At 42.3% G+C, this 25,424-nt stretch overlaps 1 protein-coding gene across 24 annotated transcripts; it reads right to left on the bottom strand.

The window, feature by feature from the left end:
- Positions 1–66: 66 nt before the first annotated feature.
- Positions 67–21,070, bottom strand: LOC108118432 (myosin heavy chain, muscle). Of its 24 annotated transcripts, none has more exons than XM_017231126.2 (18): positions 20,963–21,070; positions 19,971–20,271; positions 19,233–19,376; positions 17,994–18,374; positions 17,862–17,925; positions 17,692–17,790; positions 17,370–17,473; positions 14,020–14,427; positions 13,019–13,189; positions 11,443–12,032; positions 11,117–11,234; positions 7,972–8,235; positions 6,267–6,476; positions 5,166–6,052; positions 4,938–5,016; positions 3,025–4,200; positions 2,058–2,963; positions 67–819 (listed from the first exon to the last, which is right to left on the bottom strand). In XM_017231126.2, the coding sequence occupies exons 2-18, from the start codon at positions 20,172–20,174 to the stop codon at positions 736–738; spliced, it is 5,889 nt and encodes a 1,962-aa protein (XP_017086615.2). In that variant the 5' UTR covers positions 20,175–20,271; positions 20,963–21,070; the 3' UTR covers positions 67–735. The 24 variants fall into 24 exon arrangements, with proteins under 24 accessions (XP_017086615.2, XP_017086609.1, XP_017086613.1 ...); XM_017231120.2 differs by lacking the exons at positions 4,938–5,016; positions 11,117–11,234 and adding exons at positions 4,534–4,612; positions 10,750–10,867; XM_017231124.2 differs by lacking the exon at positions 11,117–11,234 and adding an exon at positions 8,953–9,070.
- Positions 21,071–25,424: the final 4,354 nt, after the last annotated feature.

Genomic DNA, 25,424 nt, shown 5'->3' with positions numbered 1-25,424 from the left:
ACACAACAGATTTGGGAAGTATGTACATATGTCCATGTTTTTGATCAGACAAAATAAAACACATTCTTTAAATTGATTTACATTTATTTTGTTCCTTTTTTGTATACTTTTCATTTATTTTCGAGTGATGATCTTATCTCTTTATCATTGCTTGATTAGAGTCAAAATTAAACATAAACATAAGCGCAGTGTATAGCTCGTGTCGTCCGTAAGTCTTGTCTGGTCTGCATGACAATTAATTGAGGATACATTATAGAGCAAAATATTCGAACAGCGGGCGACATTTACCGACGAACACCACCGCTGGGCCTTCACTTTGACGGGGCTCTCTCATTTCGCGATTATATTCTCATGTTGTTCGTTTGAGAATCGATGGTTCTTTGATAGTTTGTTGGTTGAATGCATTTCGAAAGTTGTATAAAAATATATAAATACAAATACAAATACAGGTCCAGCGAGCAGTGTCCCCATGGCAAATGTCGCGCTTACACAAAAGCCTGATACTGTTCACTTATGTACGTATGCTAATCGATAATTATCGATTGTTGTTATTTGGTTTCCATTTCTTTTTGCCTAAGTGCATATGGCGTTGTTGGTAGTATGCCTCCCGTCGTTTTCGATATATATTTTGTTATAGTTTTATTATTTTGTTTTTAAATTAAGAAATTAAATTAAAATCATAAACATAATCATTATGAAATATCATTTAAAATAAATTAAAAAATGAAATGGCATTTAGAATTCGTTTTCAGGAGCAAGGTCGAATCTTGGTGGGAAGGCCAATCCGTCGAATTGTGGCCTAACGGACGTCGCACGGGGCTGTAGAAAAGAATAAAAAAAATATATCAAGATTAGTTCAAGAAAACAAACATAATTCAAACATGCTTGGGGATGGGACGAGTCGCCAAGTTGGATCGACTGCTCAGGATAGAACGAAAACGAGAACATCCTGCACTCTCTGATCACGTTATGTAGTGCTAGCGAGTGCATGGATGAAATAACGAGAACCATGGTACGAAGTGAGCTAACGTAAATGCTCTTCGAGAGAAAGAGAGTGTCTTACTGGGGAGACGAGTGTGTAAGATGAGATTGGAACGAAATCGCTTGACGAGTACGATAACGAGACGACAAAACGTAACGAATGAGTTTGAGCTACGACAACGAACGAGTGAGAACGAGACAACGAGATGAGCTGCGGTTGACTGATTGACTGTGTGTGTTTGTAAGGGGGTGGGAGGGAAGAGTTCCGACACAACAAGAACAGGTCAAGACGTGCACGAACACGTCCACTTACAAATGTTTCAGAAAAGTTTCTACTGCTCCAGCAGCGCGCTCTTGCGGCCCTTTGACGCTGTCGGCTGCAGTACACATGTACAAATACAGTTTATAATAATATAGTGGAAGAATAGTATTTTTTTTAAATGGTGGTAGAGAAAGCAATTCGATTGTTTTAGCCTGTTGCTGCTGTTGGTTGCTTGCTAGTATATTTGTATTTCTTTTTTTTTTTTGTTGCTTTTCGTTTGGTTTTCTGTCAAAATGAACGCATTCTTGGTTGGTATTATTCGATGAATTGATCCTTTGATTTCTGATTTGGGTGGCCTCTAATTTTTACATTTTTGTCTGCTAGCGAATGTCGTATGATGCATCTATATTATTGTTATTAGTATTTATTTTATAATAATTCTTATAAGCTATAATTCTCTTTGCATGGTTTTTTTTTTTCTCATTATCGTAAATGAACCATAATTGGATCGCTATATAGATTTTTTTTTCACTTGGTGGTGGTGCCTCAGATTTAGATCTGTTTTCGTGAGAAGAAGCAGAGCATACGCGCGCAATATGAAAGGGAAGAATATACAGATTATTCAAGAGCTGATCCAAACAGAACATGATTGATATGGTGTGCTATTGCAGCAAAATGAAGGCTCAGTAGTGTTCGATTTCGAGAAGTTCAAATGGTTTTTCATATTTTCTTTTATCGCTGAAGGGGTATCAAGGTAATAGGGGCTAAAGGGGTATGATGATGAGGGGCACTTGGGATTTTAAGTGAAACTTACCGCTGGGCTGGCACCACGACCGACAGAACCGGCACGTCCCTTGGCGCGGAATTTGCTGATAGCCTGCTCGGCCAGATCGGCACGCTCCTCGGCCTCCTCCAGCTCCTGCTGAGCCTTGCGGAATTTGGCCAAGTTGAGGGCGGCGATTTCCTCGGCCTCCTCGATCTGCCTCTTGTATGTCTTGATCTTCTGTTGCAGCTTGTCGACCAGATCCTGCATGCGCTCGTGGTTCTTGCGGTCCTCCTCAGACTGGAAGCTCAACTCCTTGACGCGACGCTCGGACTTGCGCAGGTTCTTCTGGGCATCGGCGTGCCTCCTCTGCTCACCATCAAGCTCGTTCTCGAGCTCGCGGACGCGCTGCTCCAGCTTCTGGATGGCCTTCTTGCCTCCCTTGAGGGCGTTGGCCTCGGCCTCGTCAAGACGGACCTGCAGCTCCTTGATCTGCTGCTCGAGGGCCTTCCTCAATTTCTCCTGGGTCTGGGCATGATCCTGCTCAGCACGGAGTTCATCGGCCAGGCGGGCGGCATCGACCATAGCCTTCTTGGCCTTCTCCTCGGAGTTCTTGGCTTCGTTGAGGAGCTCATCCAGGTCGGAGTGCAGGGTCTGCAGCTCGGACTCCAGCTTCCTCTTGGCAGCGGAGATGGAGGCGTTCTGGGCGGAAACCTCGTTCAACTGCTCGTGGGCATCGGCCAGCTCCTGCTCGGCCTGGCGACGGCCGCGGTCGGCCTGCTCCAGCAGAGTGCGAGACTCCTCCAATTCGTTCTGGAGGGCGTTGGCACGACGCTCGGAGATACCCAGCTGTTCGCGGGCATCGTCGCGGGCGCGCTGCTCCTCCTCGAGGGCAGTCTGGATGTCCTTCAGCTGCTGCTGGTAACGCTTGATGTTCTTCTGGGCCTCGGCGTTAGCCTGGATTATAGAAAAAAGCAATTAGTTTTAGGGATTGCGGAGGACTAGTTGATGAACCTACCTTGTTGGCGTGATCCAGAGCAATCTCAAGCTCGTTGATGTCAGCCTCCAGCTTCTTCTTCATGCGCAGGGCCTCAGCCTTGCCCTTGGCCTCAGCTTCAAGGGAAGCCTGCATGGAGTCGAGGGCGCGCTGGTGGTTCTTGCGGGTGTTCTCGAACTCCTCCTCCTTCTCCTGGATGCGGCGGTCGATCTCCTGGCGCACCTGGGACAGCTCAAGCTGGGCACGGAGCACCTTGTTCTCCTCCTGCTCAAGAGCAGCCTCAGCCTCCTCGAGGGCGGCCTGGAGCTCGTCCTTCTCGGCTTCCAGGCGCTTGCGGGCCTTCTCGATCTCGTGGATGTTGCGGCCACCCTCACCGATCTGGTCGAGCAGATCCTTGACCTCATCAGCCAAGTTCTTGTTCTCACGACGCACAGCCTCCAGCTGCTCCTGGCCCTCTTCGTAGGCGCCCTTAAGACGGAACAACTCGGTGGAGTAGTTGCGGCACTCCTTCTGGGAGGCATCGAGCTCAGCGGCCAAATCGTCGACCTTGAGCTTCCATTCGCCGATGATCTTGTCGAAGGCCTTCTGCTTCTTCTCGGCAGCGTTGGCAATGGCGTTGGCACGGTCGACCTCCAGCTGCAGATCCTCCACTTCGGTGGACAGACGCTGCTTGGTCTTCTCCAGGCCAATGCACTTCTGGTTGAGGGACTCGATGGTCTCCTCAGCCTCAGCCAAACGGGCCTGCAGCTTCCTCTTGGCCTCCTCCAGCTCCTCAGAGCGGGCAACGCCATCGGACTCGTACTTGCTGCGCCAGACCTGGGCCTCGCCGTTAGCCTTGCTCAACTGGCGCTGCAGATCGGCCTTGCCCTCAGCCTCCTCCTCAACCTGCTCGCGCAGATTGTCCAGGTCGTGCTCCAAGTTGCGGAACTTGCCCAAAAGTGTGGCACGCTCGCGCGACTCCTCGTCGGCCAGACGCTTGGTGTCCTCCAACTGGGTGGTCAGAGAGATCTTGATCTTGGACAGCTGAGACACCTGGGACTCGGCCTCCTCCAACTGGCGGAGCAGATCGGAGTTCTCAATGGACAGCTTCTTCTTGCTGGCATCGAAGTCGTTCAGAGTCCTGTTGGTCTCATCCAGTTTCGACTGCACCTCGTTGAGGGTGTGCTGCAGCTGCTTGGCGATCTTCTCCTGGGCAGCCTGTTTAGGATTTCAAAAAGTTAAACCATTAGTTTCGGAACGGGAATGAGTTTTTGTTTTTGGTATTGGTATTGTGAGTGTGGCATTTCGGTTTTCGTGTCAGGTGCTGTACAAGGCATTGAGATTTAGTAGATCAAGCTTGGAGATTATTTTAGTTGTGGGTCGTTTTAGTTTTTACATAATATTTTGGAGGATTTTCGGTGTGGTTGCGAGGTGGCAACTACGTTGATACTATACACAGATGTAAACGTGGCAAAACTAGAAATTTCAGCATTTTAATTTACAGCATCGCGTTGATAGCAATAACGCATATATAGAGATCAATTTCAATACCTTCTCGTTGGTAATGTGGTCGACACCGGCGCGCAGATCGTTCAACTGGCCGTAGTACTCGTTCTTCTCCTTCTCAGCCCTAGTTTAGACAGATAGATAGAGACACAGAGAGGTTCGTATTTCACGGGTTAGTTCATGTTTTGTGGGGGATAAAGACAGATACAGAGGCGAGAAGCGAGCGATTTGCTATCCTTTCGTTGAACATTTCCAAAAACCTTTCTTTTTCATTAGACAGAGAGAGAGAGAGAGATGGTGATTTAACGAGGGGCACACAGACGTAGTTCGTTTGTACGTAGTTGTGTGGTTGCTTTTATTTGGTTGGAACATGCGTGTTCTGTGTAATTCTGTATATGTATGGATCGCTGGGCGTCCCTGATGGGGCGCCAGTTATCACGACATATTACCTTATCACGACCCAACTGATCGCAGGCGGTACGAGTCTGATTAAGCTCGTTGTGGCAAGTCTGGCGATCGTGCTCGGCCCTGAATTAGCAAATAGGTAAAAGAGCAAATATCTATTAGATTGGGTTCTGTAACCAAATCACTCCCAGATCATTCAAGATCTCTCTGTCTCCATAGCGATGGCACCTGAAATAGCTAGCTAGATATCTAATAATATTTATGGTACTTACTTAGCCTTCAGCTTGTTGAGCTGGTCAACCTGCTCAGCCATCTCGGCGACGGCATCGTTGTGCTTCTTGCGCAGGTTAGCCAGGGTGGACTCGTGCTGGATGTTGGCCTCCTCAAGATCGCGACGCAGTTTGCTCAACTCAGCCTCACGCTTCTTGTTGAGCTCAATTTGGGCAGAGGTGGCACCGCCAGCCTCCTCCAGACGCTCGCCCAACTCCTCGAGTTCACGGGCCAGATCGGCACGCTGCTTCTCAGCCTTGGCGCGGGCCTGGCGCTCAGCCTCGACCTCCTCCTCCAACTCTTCGATGCGGGCCTGCAGTTCCTTGACCTGGCGCTGGCTCTTCAGTACAACGACCTGCTCGTCCTCGAGCTTGGCGGTGATGGAAGACAGCTCCTTGTCCTTGCGCTGGATGGTCTGCTCGAGTTCCTTCTTGTTGCGCTCCAGATCGGCAACAGCCTCCTGGGTGAGCTTGAGGTCGCCCTCAACCTTGCGCTTGGACTTCTCAACATCGCCGCGCACCTTCTTCTCGCGCTCAAGGGAATCCTCCAGTTCATCGAGGGTCTGCTCGAGCTTGGCCTTAACCTTGTTCAAGTGGTTGATCTTGTCCTCAGCGGCCTGGAGTTCCTCACCAGTCTTCTGGTTGGTCTCGCCCTGCATCTTCTTCTCCTTGTTCAACTTGTTGATGAGCTCATCCTGGTGGGCGATCTCGTCGTTCAAGTTTCGGATCTGGTGATCCTTGGTGGCCTTGTCCTGCTCGGCCTTCTGGACGTTCAATTCCAGATCCTCGATGTCCTTCTTCAGGCCAGAGATCTCCTGGTCGGCCTTCTTCTTCTGCTGGAACAGCTGGTTGCGGGCATCTTCCTCCTGAGTCAGGCGCTCTTGGATATCCTAAACCAATTGAAGAAATTGTGGGGGCGTGTTAAGTGGCTGAGTAAGTACGTGATCGGTCACTCCTAAATTTAGCCAACTGCGCCAATGTTCAGAAATAGCCGAGCAACTTTCATGCTCGATTGCCTCTGATCAATTTCGCGTTTTCCGCTTTCGTGGCACTTGGATTAATGCCATCGTATAAATGGATGTATGGGATTAATGGGATACTTACGCGCAGCTGGTTCTCGAGGTCGTTCTTCTGGGCGGTCAACTTAGCGTTGCGCTCCTGGTAATCCTGGAGGGCACCCTTCTCACCGGACAGGGAGTCCAACAGAGCGGTCTTCTCAGCCAACAGCTTGGCGTTGAGGGCCTCCAACTCCTTGCGTACTTTCACTTCAGCGGCATGCAGTTCCTCAGCCTTCTTGGCCTTCTCCTCCAGACGCTGTAAGTCATTAGAGGCATTCGATGGGTTAGAAATTGTGCTACCGGAGCTGATCTCCTCAGCTGCCTTGGATTTTGGTGGTTCGACTGGGGTTGGTTCGGATTGAGGAGCAGCTTCTACAGTTTCTGCTGCTGCTGGTGGAGCAGCTTCAGCTGGAGCTGCTTCCTCAGTGGCACTGGGTGTGGTTGCTTCGGTGGATTTTTTCGTTTTCTTGGCTTTCTTTTCATCGGCCATTGTGATAAATCACTTTCTTTAACTCCTAATTATTGGAAAATTCTCTCTCTTAAGAAGGGCTATACACTGGTATCAACTAGGAGTTCTATTCCCACTAGTCAACTCTGTTCTTAATTCGTTATCTTTATGCTAGCTTTATTGATTAATGCCAGCTAAAATGATCTTTTGCTCAGTTCGATTGGTTCTTCGTTAGGGGTTCGATTTTTTGTGGTACGCGTTACCGCGACGGCGACTGGTCAAATACAACTGGAATGGCTGCTGCAAATGCACTGGGCCACTTTGGCTATAAAATTAGCAAAAACGCCCCGATGCGAGCAGAGCGGCACCAGAGCAGAGCAGCAATATGGCAGCTGCTGCCACTTGGCATGTGTGTAATCGCCTTGGTTAGGAGGTAGCCATCATAATTCACGAATTGCTGGCATTGCTATGGTTCTATACTGCTTTGGTATGGGGCCTATCAAGTCGCACTTGTGCGGCGGGACCAGCAGGTGTACCATCTTATATATATATAGATCATCCAACCATACACATTATTGTGCGTATTGGTGTGTATAAATGTTAAATTACTCATCGGGGATCGGAACTATACGTGGGCATCTTCAGGCATTTTTTATTATTTAATTAGCAAGCTAATTGGCAAACTAATTGTGGCTCTTTAAAAAATCTCGAGCTATGTGGCAGGGCCAAGAATAGACCCAGTACCAATCATGATTTTTGCAAAAAAATATACAAGTGTAAGAACATACATTGTACAAATGGGAAATGTGAGAGGTGAAGAGTTGTTGAATTCCAGCGAAAAGTTTTTTGCCTTGGCCAAACTGAGGCCACATTTGGCCCGAAAGTGCGAGTAGTTTATGACAGCATCTATTTTTGGTAGCACAACACGATTGGAATTAGATCGTATCGATATGTTCGGGCAGCTGCTGGTGGGTGGGTGGCTATTTGGGCTGCATGCCCCTGCTGCAGGTATTAAGATGTGTGCTTAATTAAGCGAAAGAATTTCGCATCGAAACAATGTTTATGGCCATTGGCTAAAATAAGATTGAGTTGAGTTCGGGGATTCGATTGCTAGTGCAGCTGCTCCGACTCATCCAATTACCCCAGACAATGACTAAATGGAATAGACACACCAGGGCTACATCAACCCGGTGAACGGATGATTGTCACCAGCAACTGTACTGTCCAAGTTCACCATTGTCGAAACCAAACCATAAAAACCCAAGACGAAGGCTGGTGATCTCATATGTTGGGTTATACTCACGGCAATCTCATCCTCGATACGGCTGACGTTGAGGAGGGGCTTGACCTTCTGCCACAGTTTGTACCATGGCCAGGTACGGAGCTGCAGGTACTTGCGCAGGTTGCGCTGGACAACCTTGAGGGCGACGCGCTGTTCCTGGAGCTTCTTGAAGCCCTTACGGGACAGGTAACCACGAGCCCAGGCTTGCATCCAGGACATGATCTTGCCGAGACGCTCATCACGGAACTCCTCCATCTGACCCAGGACACCGGCACGGAAGAACACCTATTTTTTTTTCGTTTAAGGATTTTTTTTGGGGTGGGGAAAAGAAAATAGGTTAGTTTTCTGTTGGCTTCGTCTCCTGAAGAGCGCGTGCACTAAGCGAAACCAACACTGTTCTGGGAGTTTCTTAAGAAACTCTTTCAGACGGTATAGGTTTTTTATATTTTTTGTTGCTTTTGCTTAAGCGGTTCTTCAAAAACACTTTTGGACAGGTTTAACTGGGATAGATAGAGGATGGATGGTACAAACAAGAACACAGAAAGGTACATAAAATCACAGATCAAAAACAGTAACACATATAGTTTGATTAACGGGATGCAAATGGGGTTAAAATACAGGCAGATGATAACACTCAAATGGGTCTTAGAGAGGCAAGATAAAGTCTCCCAAATCAAACATTCCATAATCAAATCCATGACAAAAGCCGTGTACTAACAGCTGGAAATGTTGTCATAATTGGGTTAGGGAAAACAGATCTGGAAAATGTATCTTTTGGAAGTGTGCAGAAGATATTGTGTGAGAAATTTGAAAGAGGTGTGTGAGGTCTTGATAATACCTACAGCTGGCCAAAACATCAATCAAACCCAAACAAAACTAAAAAGTTCGTTAGAGTTTGATTTAAGTTAGGAAGCCTATAAAACATTATCCAGACTCAAGCAGCAGAAGTGCAGATGATTTAATTCGTGAATGAATGTTTAAGATATATTGTCGGTCATATACCTTTGTGTTACCCAAACGGTACTGATCTTCGGGCAAATCGATAAACTTAATGATAATTTCAGTGGCCTTTTTGTCTTTCTCAACGCCCTGCAATTGCTTGGGGCACATGATTTTGTAGCTGTATGGGGGTTTTGTAGTTTGAAGGTATTGTATTAATTTGTTTCAAACGATTTGGTTAGTAAAAGGTTGCATACGTACTAACTAATTTTGTATTGGTTTTGATGGTGGTTAGATTAATTAACTACTGACTAGGGAATAGTAGAGTTACGTCTAGGTAAGTTACTACTAATTCGAAGTGTTGATACCAATAAAGGGGATTGGTTTGGTTGGGTGGGATAGTGGTTTCCTTTTTGTAAAGGTTTTTTTTGGAAAGGATCTGGTTATGTATGTATGGTATGTCCTTCTAAAAACAGGCCAACTTATACAGATAAAGAGATAGAGAAAAAGGACATGCGAACAGAGTGTTCCCGGCTCAAGACTCTAAGCTTTTTGCTTAGTTTGCATCTCGATAAGGTCCGACTCCATGAGTGTGTATTCTGTTTTCTTGCAGTGCAAAAGTGTAAAAGTGAGTCTGGACATCAGTTTCGGAGCCATAGACAAAAGGAGTTTTTGAAGTAATCAAGTGTAGAAAAAATGGTTGGTTGTGCGTGCCTTTGTGTTACCCAAACGGTACTGATCATCGTTCAGTTCGGTGGACTCGATCAGAATTTTCGTGCATTTCTTGGGATCCTCAATACCCTTGATACCCTTGGGGTTCAGGATTTGGTAGCTATATGTTTACATATAGATGATGTGATAATCAACATTAAATGATACTACAGTATTCCAAGTATCTAACTATGGTTTAGTATATCTAGCTTATATCTAGTATTAGTTACATATGATCTTAACAAGAAAATCTCAATAAATTCAAAAAGGAACTTCTACGATAATACTTTCGAACCCATGCTTGGGGGCTTTTACGATTGTGTTTAAGTGTTCGTGTATACGTGTGTGTGTGTGTCTATGTGTGTATGTTGGAGTGGGATTTCATATCATATCATTTCCGGGAATGGGGAGAGAAGTGCTGAACTTAAACGGAGCGCCCCCAGTAGGGTTATGTTGCTGTTTACCTAAAGGGCGCCTGAAATCTATATCATACTGTATTGGTTTCGTATTTCTTTGTGGATGTTTTGGCTCGTACAGCCTCTGGCTGGCATTTGAGATACGAGTGAATTTAATTCAGGTTTGTATTGAGAGAATTTGATAGGATTCGAATACGAGCTGTGTGGTATTCGTGAAGTGTGAAAGGGAAATATTTCAAAAACTACTAATTGTGGGGAAGAGCAGAAAGAAAGAAATAAAAGTTCAAAATGCATGAAACTTCGAAACAGATCGGAACGTTTATCTGCCTTGGTGTGTCCAATGCGGTACATATCGGGATCCAATGAGGTGGATTCCAAAATGATGGAGCCACACTTTTTGGGATCATCGACGCCAACAATGCCAGCTGGGTTCAGGATTTGATAGCTGCAATATGGAAATATTTTTACCATCGTACCCACTCGGTACAGTTGTCACTTGCCAACTTGGTTTATGTCTTTTAAGTGTGTAAAGTGTGAAATATGTTATGAATTTTTTGTTTATATTCGGAGAGCTCTCTCGTTGAGGTTTTCTCGAGCACCGTATATCAAATATTATTGACTACACAAAATACTACTGTTGAGCCATCCACTCATAAGTGTCTGTTTTTACACAATTTTGAAGTTGTTTTGCCAGATTAAGCTAAATAATGGTAAATAAAGATCTTATTCATGCCTTGGTGTGACCCAGACGGTACAGGTCTTCGTTCAGCTCGGTGGACTCGATCAGAACCTTGGAGGCTTTCTTGGGACAATCAAGGTCCTTAATGCCACGGGGGTTCAGGATCTGGTACCTGTCAGGATGTAGAGTTCGTTTTTGATTCCATACTCGAAACAAATCGTGATACACACAGCAAGTCTTAAGACGGATATACACCTAACACAGCACTGGAACTGGAATTGATTTCTGGTACATGGTACATACAACGGAGGAGAAACAAGTGGGGATTCAATTGAAAGATACACTAGTCATACAATTGGAATAAGGACATTTGCTTGCATATACAAGTAGGATTTATAAAAAAAAGGAAGTGCGTTCGTGCCTTGGTGTGACCAATGCGGTACATATCGGGATCCAGTCCGACGGCTTCCAAGCACTTGGCGGCAGCATTCTTGGCCACCTTTTCGGCCGCCATGATGGCTGGGGCCAGAATCATGTAACTATAGTTGAGTATTACAAGTTCACAAGTTAATAATTGATAATAATTAATTGCTTACTCCTAGTGCGCGTAACTGGTGTATGTACAAGAAAACCAAAGTGCTGATATAACTGAATTTTAACTAACTCTAAGTGCTAGTGTATTAACTAAGTATAAAGTATAAAGAATAAAGACCAAAGACCTAAGACCCCTAAGGTCCCAATACTTACCGCATCTTGAAGTCAGGGTACACCATCCTGTTGGGGAAGCCCTTACGGCAAATACGGATACCTTCAAGCACACCGTTACAAGTCAGCTGGTGCATGACCAAGTGGGCATCAACCACGCCAGGCTGCTTCATTTCGTTGGGAATGATGCAACGGACGAAGTGAGGCTGGGTCGAACGCAGAGTGGTCATCAAGCTGTTCAACTGCTCCTTGTAGGCCGACGAGACGGTAGCGAAGCCACCGCCCTTCTTGCCACGACCTCCCTTGGCCTGTTCACCGCCACCCGACTGTCCGGCGTGATCGGCGAAGATTTCGATCAGCAGCTTGTTCTGCGACTTCTTGAACTGGTCGACAACAGTGTCGTTCAGAGGATCCTTGTTCTTCTCCAACCAACCGGTGATGTTGTAGGACACACAACCAGCATAATGGCCGATGGCGAAGTGGGCAGCCTGCTGACCGGGCTTTGGAGGCTTGGGCTTCTGGAATGGAGCCGACTTGCCCAAATGGGTGTTGGTCAGCTTCTCCGAGAAGGTCTGATCGGTGGCCTTGGGGAACATAGACTCTTCTTCCAGGATGGACAAGATACCCATAGGCTATTGGTGAGAGAAATCGAAGTTCCTTTCATTAGTTTTTTGTCGATCATTTTGTGGGGCTACTGAAATTGGTTCTAGTAAAAGCACGCAATTAAACTAAAGTAGTTTTTTTTGTCAACAATACTTATAGGCGGCATATCGCTTTACTAAGACGACTTACAGAACACATTAGTACATAGAACTTACCCCTTACAATTTTAGTGGTGAGTCGTAAAGTTGCATATGCATTAACTTGTTGGTGCTTGTTTAGCTTTAGGCGATCTTATAACTAAGTTAATGGAAATTAATATCGATTAGATTGCATTATAATTAGATCATTCTTCAAGGTGCACTTTAATCGCAATTGTGTATTATTGTTTAATGGTCAGCTTGGGCTATCTGCTCTTTCTAGATAGTTATGGCCGTGTCTGTACCTTTTCGATCAGATCAATACACAATTGCAGATCCATGCCGAAATCAATGAAGGTCCATTCGATGCCCTCGCGTTGGTATTCTTCTTGTTCCAAAACGAACATGTGATGATTGAAGAATTGTTGCAGTTTTTCGTTAGTGAAATTGATGCACAATTGTTCGAAACCGTTGTACTAGATTTGTGGAACGGAACAATATGTAACGTAATAATAAAGCGGTGTTAATTTGGATGTTGTTTTCAATGTTCGATTTTCGTTTGGTTAGTTACTTTCTCTTTTCCCTCGAACTCTTTCTGGGGGGTTCTTCATTCTGGACAAAAATGATTTGGATGTGGATATGGGTGCTTAAAATATATATATAGTATTTGGAGTTAGAAAACGCTTATGGGCGCACTTCTCCGCATGACTGAAACAATAAATATGTATAAGGTATATGCAAAACCTTCCTGGGATCATCAGTTCTAGATGATTTGCCATTCAGGGTGCGAAAAACATTTTTATATTATATAAACTTATGTAGATAGAACAACGAGCGATGGCGGATAATTTTGGAGAGTTGGTTACGAGGAAACGAACCTTTTCAATCAGATCGATACAGGCCAACAAGTCCATACCGAAATCGATGAAGGCCCAGTCAATGCCTTCCCTCTTGTATTCTTCTTGCTCCAAAACGAACATGTGATGGTTGAAGAATTGTTGCAACTTCTCGTTGGTGAAGTTAATACACAGTTGCTCGAAACCGTTGTACTAGATATCATATTTGGGGAAATGGTGTGGATTGATGGGATGAGTACATATTCAACATATAAATAAACCAGTGCTTGGATGGGACATGCCGACAAGATTCCCTGACATTCAGAACACACTCATTTTACAGTTTACCTGAGATCACTCTGGCGGAAACCCATCCGCAGACACGATTCATATCTAAAAGATCGATTGAAAGTGCTATAACATGACATAACAAACGTAAAAAATACTTCGGTGCATTTTTCAAGTATTCATAATACAAAGATCACAAAGAGTAGAAAAACATGGATTGAGTTGAATCTATTAAGCACCTTTTCAATAAGATCGATACAGGCCAGCAAGTCCATACCGAAATCGATAAAGTCCCAGTTAATACCCTCCTTCTTGTATTCCTCTTGCTCCATGACGAACATGATATGGTTAAAGAACTGCTGCAGTTTCTCATTGGTGAAGTTAATACACAATTGCTCGAAGCCGTTGTACTACATTGGAGTTGGGAATATTTACATAATAAAATAGTGATCGTTTAAGGATATCTACGGATAGTGCTACAGTGTAACTTTGTGTAGTTTTAGGTGGGCGTTTATGTGCGAAGACAGGTTGCACCTATGTGGTTCCCCGAGTGATTCTGAATCTGAATCCCTAGCTAAACTGTTAAAAAGACGTGTTAGAAGGTCAGCTGGGAATGAGACATCCAAATCATAGAAATGATCTTGGACAAGATCATCCACCAGCTACAGCCAACTTAAATCTCTAAGGGCAAGCACAAGTGGTCGCCTTCACAGATTAAAAGTCAGCACAAGTCCCCCGATCCGTCCGATACTCACCTCGAAGATCTCAAAACCAGCAATATCCAGTACACCAATGAAGTGCTGACGCTTCTGCTGGGTATCCAGGGTCTCGTTACACTTCTTGACCAGCCACTTGAACAGACGATCGAACACACCCTTGCAGAGGGCACCGATCGAGTTGGTGACCTGCTGGACGTTACGGCCCTGGGTGACGAACTCGTTACCGACCTTGATGCGGGGCTTGAGCAAGTTCTTGTACAGCTCAGCGGTATCGCAACCGAACAGCTTCGACACACGGCCACCCTCCTCCTCACCGTCCTGCTCAGCCTGCTCCTCGCGACCACGTTGCTTGAACTTCATGCCACCCATGTGCATGACAGCGGCGGTGATCCTGTACACATCCTCCTTCTCCTGCTTGGTGAAGCCCAAGATGTCGAAGGCTTGCTGTTGGTTGTATGGTTTTTTTGGGGTAAAAAATTAGGACTTTAGTAAGGGAAACTTCGCTTTTCACATCTTTTGGTTAATGGCATTTATAGGCGTTATTTTTTTGGGTTTGTTTTTTGAGCATATTTTCTGTGGTTGAGTGTAGCTTACGTCTAGTAGATCATGCAAAACATGCTTAAAAACAATTTCACTACAAGTTATCGAAAGATTTTTCGAGCAGCGTTATGGTTAGTAGACCTACGGGTGCTACAGATCTTTTTATAGCTAGGTTTACCAGGTGACTTAAATATTCCGGAATCATTGGGAAACACGTGATTTGCCGGGTTGCTTAAAAACTAACAAGACACATGAAATAAAGGAAATTTCTTTGGGGCATTCTATTCGATCTTTTTATGCAGTTTACGTGCTAAACTTTTAACCAGTTTGGTGAGGACGGCTTTCGGGTCAGTCCGTTTGGCCGTTACACACAAAGGTTTAAGAGACACAAAGGATCCAAACTTGAATTTGTACATAGTGTCATTTTCAGGTACAAATCACGAGGATATTCACACACACTTTTGGTTTTTCTTATCTATAAATATGAATATCTTAGAATAACATGATGCATTTTACATTCCAGGCATAAATTCAAAGTCGAGGACAACGGTGTCGTTGTTGTCGGGGCATTCGTATTAGGTACAGGTACAGATAAAGAAATTGACAGAGCATCGGCTTAGAGACCGATCCCTAGGATGCTTTTTTCGGGCAGGGGTTGCGACATTCGTCATTCCATCATTCTTACTCTCTATACGTTCCATTATCGGAACCGGAACTTGGAACGGAACTTGGGTAACGAAAAAAAAAAGTTGAAAGAAAAGATAATCACAAAACACACAAAATATATCTGTTTGGTTTTGGTGTGGTGGTGGTATAGCTCATCGGTTTTGTGGGTTCAATGTCGTTCAGACGTCAACCGATATTGGATGCATATATTTGCGGGAAGTGTCTATATGTCTGCGCATGTGTGCTTGTGTGTGAGTGTGTGTGGGTGAGGTGCAGTTTGATAGTGTGGGCTTTCGTGTTTGTGTCTGGTTTGGCGACCACTTACATCTGCAAGCTGGAATTCCTCACCGTCATCCATGTTGGGTACAGTTACTTTACCCTGGGATACGTTATAGTAGTCGTAAATGTTATCGGAGAGGAAGCACATGTCTACATACACATAGTCGGAAAAGAGGTTTTTTTTGGTTTAGCAAGAACAGAACTTATGCTCTAAGCCTAGGGTATCACATATATATGTCACATGTGCTTTATGCTGAGTGTGTCTGTGTGTGTGTGAGATTGGAGTGTTTGGAGTGTATGTATCAACGATGTGGACATTATCCATGTGCATTTTTTCTCAGCCAGGAGCAGGCTTTCATCTCTTTTTTTTCAATGGCAATCTAATAAAACCCGGTGTCAAGTGAGAATTTGAATATAAATCAACTTTATAGATGCGGTGTGAGGTCAACAGAGAGATCATTCCTGCTCCCAGCTGAGGGATCTTGGGTCTTGTGTATGGTACAAGCGGAATTTTTTGGAATGTGGTGCAAGACTACGTGGGATATAAAAATAGAAAGAGATAGAGAGCACAGTAACTCAAGATAATTCCGGAATAACATTTGAAAGTTAACCATATGTACACAGATATAATAGCCGGCACTACATAGAGCGAGAGATCAATAAGATCGTGCTCGGATCATTATCAAACATCATCAGTGGAGTTTATAAAAGAAAAAAAGTATATGTAATACGTAATACTGATAGAGAAGATATCTTTTTACAATAGTTCCGAGTTGGAGTTGGGTTTGCTTGGGAATCACTGAAGGACCTGCACCACAACTTACGTCAGTTAACTCAAATTCTTCCCCATCGTTGACACCGGGTATCCGCGTTTTGCCCTGGCAAATGCCGGGATAATCGCCAATATGCTGACCCAGAAATACCATCTCTAATTGGCGCGAACAAAAAGTTTCGATCATATAGAGTTTAACATAAATGTGTGTTTTTTGGGACTTTCCTATTAAACCCTACCTACTATCATGAATACTTTCTAAGAAATTATTGGTTTTAAGTTCATTAGGTATTAAAGTTTAGAGTTTTATACGCTTTTGGCATTGGCTAGCTTGTTAAGCATTATGAATTTTGAATAAGACCAGGACATGAAGTTTAAGACATGGAGAAACGTACATATATATATGTACATGTTGGACAACATTGAGGAGACAACACAGAAGGTGAGTTAGGCTTGGGGTTATGAATTGTTTGGGTTATGTTTTTGAGGGTAGTACGATTATGCAGACAAGTAACCATGTTCTGTATGGCCTTACATCCACGGCTACCCATTCCTCGCCATCGTTGACGCTCGGTATGGTCGTTTTGCCTTGCGAGACAATGCGATAATCGTAAATGTTGTTCGAGAGCAGGCAGTATTCTTTATAGATATATATACGATATATATGCGAACAACATTTTACGATAGTTATGAGATTTGTGGTTGTGTGTTGGAGGTAGAAGGTATGTGAAAGAGGTAGAAAAATATATTTTCAATAATGATCCTATTGAAGGATTTCGATTGTTAGTTGAATGTAAAATGAGTTAGGAATTCTGTTGGTAAGGGGCAGGGGCAGGGTAGGGCAGGGGGGCTCTGAGTGAAAGCTTTCTACTATGGATTCCAATTATCCGTTCCTTGGGATGTTTCTTGGCATAGTATTGGGCTACAGCTAAGCGGATAGGGTGTAGCCTAATCCATTTACGATACGATAGCAGTACGCAATAAAATAGTTAGCCAACTATAGCTATAAATATTGCTCTAAGATAGATTACGATAGTTCGAGCAGTAGTTTAGCCAAATAGTAAATATCTAAGTGTCAATCAACAATATAAAAACGAAATTTAGAATCAAATAAGGAAGGGGCAATTACATCGGTGAGGGAGAACTCCTCAGCATCATCGATACTGGCTACAGTGACCTTGCCCTGGGAGACAATGTGGTAATCGTAGATGTTATCGGTCAACAGACAAATGTCTAGACAGATAATGTGTATATAGAAAGTACATCGATTAATCTATGATATCAATTTGTGTGGATATGTATGTGTGTATGTGTCTGTTGTGTTTGGTATTTGTGTGTGTGTGTGTGTATTGAACCTAAACAACAACTAGAAGAGATTTGAAAAGAACTAAAAAGTTCGATGATACTCTGAATGAGAGATGTCTGGACGAGTAAATGAGGCGATTGTATACCTTTAACACCGGGAACGGAGCCAGACATAATCTGGTAGAAGATGTGGTAGGAACGCTCCAGGGACTGCTGGGAGATGACACGGGCCTTCTCCAGCAGATCTGAAATTATAAGATAATCAAGTGTTAGCACTCTGATCTGTGTATAGTCCATTGGAAAAATGAAAACTTACAGGTCTCAATATCAGCACCAGCCAGTTTACCAGTGGGGCCAAAGTGGATACGGATGAATTTACCCTGGAAGCCATAGAAAGTTACAATTTAATTCAATTTCTTAAAAGTTTAACAAGTTTGAGAGTACTTACGAAACGAGAGGAGTTATCGTTACGCACGGTCTTGGCGTTACCGAAAGCCTCAAGCACAGGGTTAGTCTGCACAACCTGATCTTCCAGGGAGCCCTTGCTCTTAGCGGCCTCATCGGTCTTCTTGGAGGCACCAACGGTGGCGAAGTACGCAATTACCTTCTTGGTGTTCTCAGTCTTTCCGGCACCAGACTCACCGGTGATCAACATAGATTGATTCACGTGGTTGGTCAACATGTCGACGTAGGCACCGTCAGAGATGGCGAAAATATGGGGTGGCACCTCATTACGGCGCTTGCCACGGTACATCTTAGCGCAACGGTTGGTATACACGGGGTAGCGCTTGTAAGGATTGATGGCAACGCAGAAAAGACCGGAGTAGGTCTGTTTTTCGCCAAGAGATAGATTGGATAGAAATTTATGGTTAACATGGTGAAGATTTCGTTTTACATTCATCTTTGTTAGCGTTTTTTGGAAAGTTAGTTTTGGAATAAGAGGATTCAGAGCATCTCCATAAGTCTTTAATAGATTTTAACAGCTGTTTCAGTTTTTAGTTTTCAGTTTTTTGGAGAGTTCTTTATCCTTCCATAAACAGAGAAAGTTAGGAATAGTTTTTTTTTAAAATTACAAAATTTTAGTAACAGTTTCGGTTGTCTTTTGGTCTACCAGTTTCTTGGTGTTCGGTTTTTTGTGTTATAAGTAGAAAAACTAACTACGATGTTTGGCAGGAATACTTGTTTAAAGTTTTTTCTGTTTGGATTGGGGTAATGATTGGTGATCTTTTTGGGGAGTTTTCAGCTCGGCTTTCATTGTGTATGTTGAGAACCAATTCTTGTGGCTTTGTTTGTGTGGTTTGTGTGTGCTGTATATAGAACCGTTTAATTTCCAGTTGTGCGGTTCATCCGACTGGACGGCCAAGATTCATTTTAATAGAAGCTGGATTAGTGCATACGTCACAGGAAATGAGGATTTAGCTGGGATTAGGGTTTTTATAGGGCTATTTAAAATGATTTTCATGAATGTGGTAATTTTTAAAAAAGGTTGGCAATGATAATGTTAGCAGTCTACTCAATGGCATTAGATCATTTTAAGCTTTGATTAGAGACTAGTTGCTGTAGAGCTCTAATAGGGTTTTGAATAATTTGGAGATGTTTCGTTTTTGATAAATGTGAGTGTGGTAAGCGGCTGGGTAAAAACATAGAACGCATATTGGTGTGCCACCCTTCTTTGGCAATTACTTACGTAGATCAGCTTGTTGTAGTATCTCTGTCTCAAGTTATGGAGCACAGAGGCATCGTTAAGGTATGTCAAGTTGGACATATCCTCGGCTTTTTCGTATTTCGGGGGGTTCACTTGCTGGAGCAGATCTTTCTTTAAGTCTCGTGTCTATATCGTTTTCGTTCGATCGGTCGGTTTCAGTTCGATTGGTTATGTTTAGTTTTTGTACAATTTTTTTTGGTTGGTTAGACGTTGGGTTAGCAGTTCGTTTTTTTTTTTTTTTGAGATTGAGAGAGAGAGAAGAGAGATACCCATACATTAGTGAGTTTCTGGCAGTACAACACTTACATAGATGAGCTTAGCATAGTAACGCTGACGCAGATTGTGCAACACGCAAGGTGTGTTAAGCACGGTCATGTCGGCCATATCTTCGATTTTTTCGAATTTTGGTGGATTCACTTTTTCCACCTTCTCGGATTTTAAATCTCGTACCTAATCGTATATGTAGGTGAAATCTATAGTTTCTTTTCTTTTTTTTTTTTTGCTACGTTGTAAGGGCATTGAAGTTTCTTAGGTAATTAAAAATTCCTGCCTCTTGGTACCCTTCGAAATAATCTTTCCGTAGTACCAAAAAGAGTTTTTCCAGGGGTAGCATGCAGCGAGAACTTTATAAAATCCTTTAATTAAGCCACTTCAATAACCGATTTGTAATATTTTGATGAATTTCTTATCGATGATTTCTCCTATCGACGATGATATTACCTCTCCACCCTGCAAGCCGACGGAGACGATATCGCCCTTGGTGGCCTTGATCTCACCAAGGAGATAACCCTCCTTCTCGTCGGGAATCCAGCAACTCTTCTTCGAGTCATAGGGTTTCGATTGATCGATACGCCTTTGCTCCAAAGACACGAACAAGTATGGGGTGGGATCCTCATCCTCCTGACTTGCGACTGGCTTCGGCATCTTGATTAAATTTCGTTTAGAAACTTAAAACTCGAGAAAATAATATTGGGACTTTTCAAAATTTCTTAGTTAATCGCGTCGTGAGCCCAAAACTTCCCTGTAAAGATAAACAAAATGAAATTGTTAATTATTATATGGTTTGTTCTCAGTCAAGCGAATTATTTTCGTATTTTTTTTCGAACTCGAATTTTTTTGGTTTTTAATGATTTTGACCCATTTTGACAGCAGCAGCAATAGCAGACAGAAAACATTTTTTTTACGCGTTTGTGTGTGTGTGTGGAAGAGGTTTCGAAATTTTATTTCGATTTCCAAATATGAGCATTTTTCCCGTTTCGCGCTTTTCGAAATTCCCGTTACCGTAACCGGATATTTATGTATGTGTGGATTCTCAAATGCTTTGATTTTATCTCACACCTCAAAGTTAATTAGGCCTTGTCGGTGTAGGCGTTGTTGTTTTTGTTATAAACAGACAACAAGTGAATTGTGTGGGGTTGTCGCCTAAATATAGATCACGGATCCGATACGGATATATGTAAATATATACATATATCACGTATATGTGCTATATATGTACGAATATTCTGGGCGTCGGTATTTGTTACGTAACGTTGATTTTCAATAAAAATTTTTCTGCGTATTTTCCTAAAGTTGTTTTTTTGCTAGGTAATAATCTAAACGGTTAAAGAACCGGTAAGTTATTACAATTAGGTTTATATTATCTATAATATTTCTCGAAACTTAAAACGGTCACTGTCACTCACTCACTCTAGAAAGAAAATGATAATTACCGTTTCGAAACGCGAGTTTGGATTAATTAAATGTCTATTTCGATAAGGTGGCGTGTTCTAATACGACCGATTTGCGAGACCGCAATGATTTCTTATGGTAAAGCTCGGATGCTCAACGGTTTTCGACAATCCACTCGAAATCGACAATCCGATTCGATTCGATACGATTCGACGCGAACTTTCAACGAATGCGTTATTTTTAAAATTCTCGAAATTATTTCGAAACTAAACACACATATATTTTTTCGCCTATATGTATTTGGTTGATTCGAGAAGCTTTTCGGCTCATGCTACCGCATGGCTCACACATACATAGATATAGATTATGTATATGTATTGGCGATCTCTTTCTAATGTCTTTGGTTATTTTTAAAACATATTCGAAATATTTTCGCCCATGTATATGAGTCGACAACGAATTCGAATATTCTAATTCTATTTTCTATTTAATGGCATGCCACGCATATGTCTCGGCCACACAGGTATCTATGTATGAAATCATTTGGCCAGTAATTCGAAATGGCTATTACAGCATTTCGAACCCACAACGAAAAACAAATTTTCACTTTTGATGAAGTAACAGGCTAGCTGTCTCTTTCTGACATTTGAGTGATATATGCTTTTAGAATTAAAATTTTTTTTAAAATAATCGACATATGATATGATGAAGGACATTTTTGAAAATCGTTATTCTTTGTTAGAATAGAAATGTAAACGTTAGCTAAATACAATTTATTGCTTAGAAGTATTAACTTCCATTTTCCAAAGTTAATTGAAATTTCTCAATCAAATTCTTGTTACTTCACTTTCAGATCGATTGATATGATACTTTTCAGTGATCTGTTACACAAGATGTTGAAGTCAGAGTTACGTGCTTTTCACGAAAGTATCTTCTGCTTGGAAATTAGAACCTATAGGTTAGGTTAAGTAACTGAAGTAGTTCCTAAAGGTAAGATCGTTAATAGTAATCCATTTCGATTCGATAATCCGAGTTAATCCGGGTCACTGTTCTTATTGTCACAGAGTTTTCATAGATCCTTTTTGCCAGGATCATAGTTATCGCACACACACATACACTTTTCTTATATTTCTCAATATTTATATATATATATATATATATGTATAGATATATATTTAGTAATAATTCTTTTAGGTTTATGGTTTTTGACAAAAAGGTCAAATTGATGCTGCCGCTGGTGTTGCTGCCACTGCTACTGCTACTGCTGGGTGGTAATATCCAAAAAATCAGAGATCGCACATCAAAGGTGTTGCACTTACGCGCTCGAAAGCCGTTCTGAACCGTGCAACCGGTAAACTTGCCTTTTATACGGGGCAACTTGATACCCATGGATCCCGTAAGACCCCGAAAGCTTTTCGATTCGACGATCGGTGTGCGTGGCGCTGTTTCTGCTTCGGTTTTTTCTTGCTCCCTTTTTCGGTCTAGCACTTGGCTGCTCTGGTTCCTCCTCTTCAGCAAGTGGGCATTTCTAATTGGGGGGGAGGGATGGAGGGTCGATATTGGGGTATACGTATGAGCATATGATGCAATCAGGACCGTTTCGGAATCGAGAGCGGAAAAGCTTCTTCTCCGACTATTGCGTGAGCTCTCTCGTATTTCTCCCATCACACCAAATAGTAAAATTCATTTCAATGACAACTTTTCCGTCGTGAAGAAATTTTCTTCTCCGCCAGAATATCTCTCTCCATTTTTTTTTTCTTTCAGGGAGCTTTTCTTTTTACTTATTTCACATATCATTTCTAGACGCACACATGTGCACGGATGGGGGGATCTTTATTTGTTTTTCTCGGTGATCATTTTTCGCTTTTTGTTCTGGTTTTGGTTTTTGGTCACCTCAATGCCAATTTGATCTGGCACCAATGTGGGTGGAAAAAAGGGGGCGATCACTTTACGATCAGTTGCTAAACAGCTGTTCGAGAAGATCGATCGCTCTATCGATCGATAGACAGTAATCAATGATAAAACAGATGGATCAGGATCATGGTTCATTGGCATAGCTCATAACCCAGATCCTTCTCCTCAATGATTAATAATCTAGCCTAACGAGGCTGGCATAGAAAATTCTTGTCTGCCAAAAATAAAGATGTGAACTTCACAAACACATCGATGGGCTACAAAATGCGAGAAGGCAAAAAAGAACAAAATAAAAAGCATAGTTGAAGAGATACTTTAGACATAGATACATAGCCAGAGAAATGCCACATCAAATCAACGAAGTCGGCGTCCTTCAGAGCAATGCAATGCGAAAATCTTTAGCTTTCAATGCTAAAACCCAATGTGTGCGATACAGATACATTTACAGATTGGCAAATTCCGAGTGCATTATGAAACCCATGTTCTACCGATTTGTTGGGAATTTATCAAATTCATATCGCTGACAAAGAGAATTATGATAAATGCCAACAGAATTGAAATTCTCCCACCCCTCCACAGCTATGTCAAATTCCGACACAAAAATTATTCATAATTCTCAACGAAATTACAAAATTACAGATGCAATATTTTTGGCAGAAAAATATATAAAATAAAAATTTAAAAAAAAAAACCTATATACACCCACTGCAAGGGATCTGAGAAATACTTTTCATAATGATTTGAAGCGCTTTGAATATTTGAAATTTAACAAACAACAAAATATATCGGAAAACGAATACGCAAAAAGCAACAACGCATAAAATCTAACACAAAAAAACTTTCAAACATTTTTTGGGAATATTTATAGTTTGAAAAAGTTTCAATTCTCATTCGAGTGTGAGTGCTTTCTTTGCCTTTATTCTATGGGCTTGGGGATGGTGCTCTCAATTCTTTTGCCACATATAAAATTATCATAATTTCTGTTGGGCTTCTGAAACAAAATCTGTGATATTGTCGACAAGAATTGTGGGCAAAATAGCAGCAAAACATAAACTAGACATTTAAAACACTTTTCGAAGAACCAAAAAAAAGTAAAACAACAACAATTTAGCAACAGAGCCAAAATTATTTTAGGATTTATTTTTCATTTCTGCAAGGCAATCAGTTAAGTTGGTGTATAATCTATAGAATAGCTAGAAATCCCATACATACATATGTTTAATATTTTTAAAGAATAAACATTTAGTGATCATAAATTTCTCAGGGGGTGGTTTCAACTTATTCTAGATGCTTCCCTTCCATCCTTGCAATATTCAAGCAAATCCATTCCAATTTTTATGAAAAAAACAAGAAAAATACAAAAAAAAACACATATTCGTTTTGAGTCATTGACGCAAAGCAATTTTTGCATTTTAGTGTCAAGATGCTGAGCGGCTTCTTCTTGTGTATTTTGGCACTGGCGGTCTCCCTCGATTTTTTCAGCATGGTGCAGGGGGTGTTCAGGAGGTGCCCGTCTACACGAGGCAGCAACAATTATTGCTTGCAATGGGCTATTTCAAAGCTGCCGCCACACTGCGATGTGCTGGGTCCTCCTCCGCACTTGCCCCACCGGCACCACCAAAATCAGCACCATCCCATATTCGCTGCCAAATAGAAGACACTTTGAATGGCACTTTTTTCTTTGGGAGGGGTATTTACGAGGTGCACATCTCAGGGAAGACATAAAGACTCAGCCACATGCGTTGAGTAGTGGGTATACCTGAACCCCCAAGTCGGTTAGTGGATCACTAGCAAATGGCTTTTCTATAAGGCTCTGCTATTTTGCCCGACAGATCATAAATCATCATCCTCGATAGCAAACTCATATGAATTAGCAACATGAGTTGACCCATATTTGACAAAGCCTCTGAGAAAAGTATTATATATCAATAATTTACAGGTAAAAATAACATTCTAACTCAATAAAGAATATGGCACAAAAATATAGGACTTCACCTTAGCGATGACCAACTTCGCTTGACATTATTCTTTAAAAAATATGCTACGATGATATGATTTATATGTCTTATCTAAGCAAATTAAATTAAAATAAAATAAATAATCAAGCTGGTCAAATATGATTCAATATTTCTAATACGTACTGTCTTGTACGACTAAAAAGCTTTTGGCTGAGATATGAATGCAACTGCATCCTATTTGCATCCAATTGTTTTCCCCTTAATCCCTTTCCTTTCGAGATATCAGTAACCCTGCCCGATTTTTGTTGTCAAATGGTATTCCCTAAAAATTCTGCACAACCAATTGGTTCACATAGAATGAAAATATTTTAAAAACGCCAACCGTGACCAAAATACATACATAGTCTATAGATAACTCTCGTCTAAATGCATTGGAACCCATCCAAATTGTCGATATAAAAATATCCATCGTCGGCCAGTTGCTTCGCAGGCCCCCATGTTCCAACCCCCAAACCGCAATCCCTAATCCTCGAGCGCCGATCGTCGGTCAACGTCGTGTACTCGATGGCATCTGCATCGTATCTCTAGTGCACCGATCCCATGCCCACATCTACATCCAATATACCCGAGA

The sequence above is a fragment of the Drosophila eugracilis genome, unplaced genomic scaffold (assembly GCF_018153835.1).
Source record: "Drosophila eugracilis isolate 14026-0451.02 unplaced genomic scaffold, ASM1815383v1 contig_1197, whole genome shotgun sequence".
Classification (NCBI taxonomy): Eukaryota; Metazoa; Arthropoda; class Insecta; order Diptera; family Drosophilidae; genus Drosophila; species Drosophila eugracilis.
Note: the sequence above shows the minus strand (reverse complement) of the source record. Positions and strands in the feature narration are given on the sequence as shown.

Bases quoted from the DNA above. Each gene is read 5' to 3' on its own strand.
- LOC108118432 (XM_017231126.2), bottom strand. From the start codon at position 20,174: ATGCCGAAGCCAGTCGCAAGTCAGGAGGATGAGGATCCCACCCCATAC. The intron at 17,791-17,861 runs GTAAGTTTTCAT...TTATAATTTCAG, and splicing joins TGGTGCTGATATTGAGACCT to ATCTGCTGGAGAAGGCCCGT. The intron at 11,235-11,442 runs GTAAGTATTGGG...ACTCAACTATAG, and splicing joins TACCCTGACTTCAAGATGCG to TTACATGATTCTGGCCCCAG.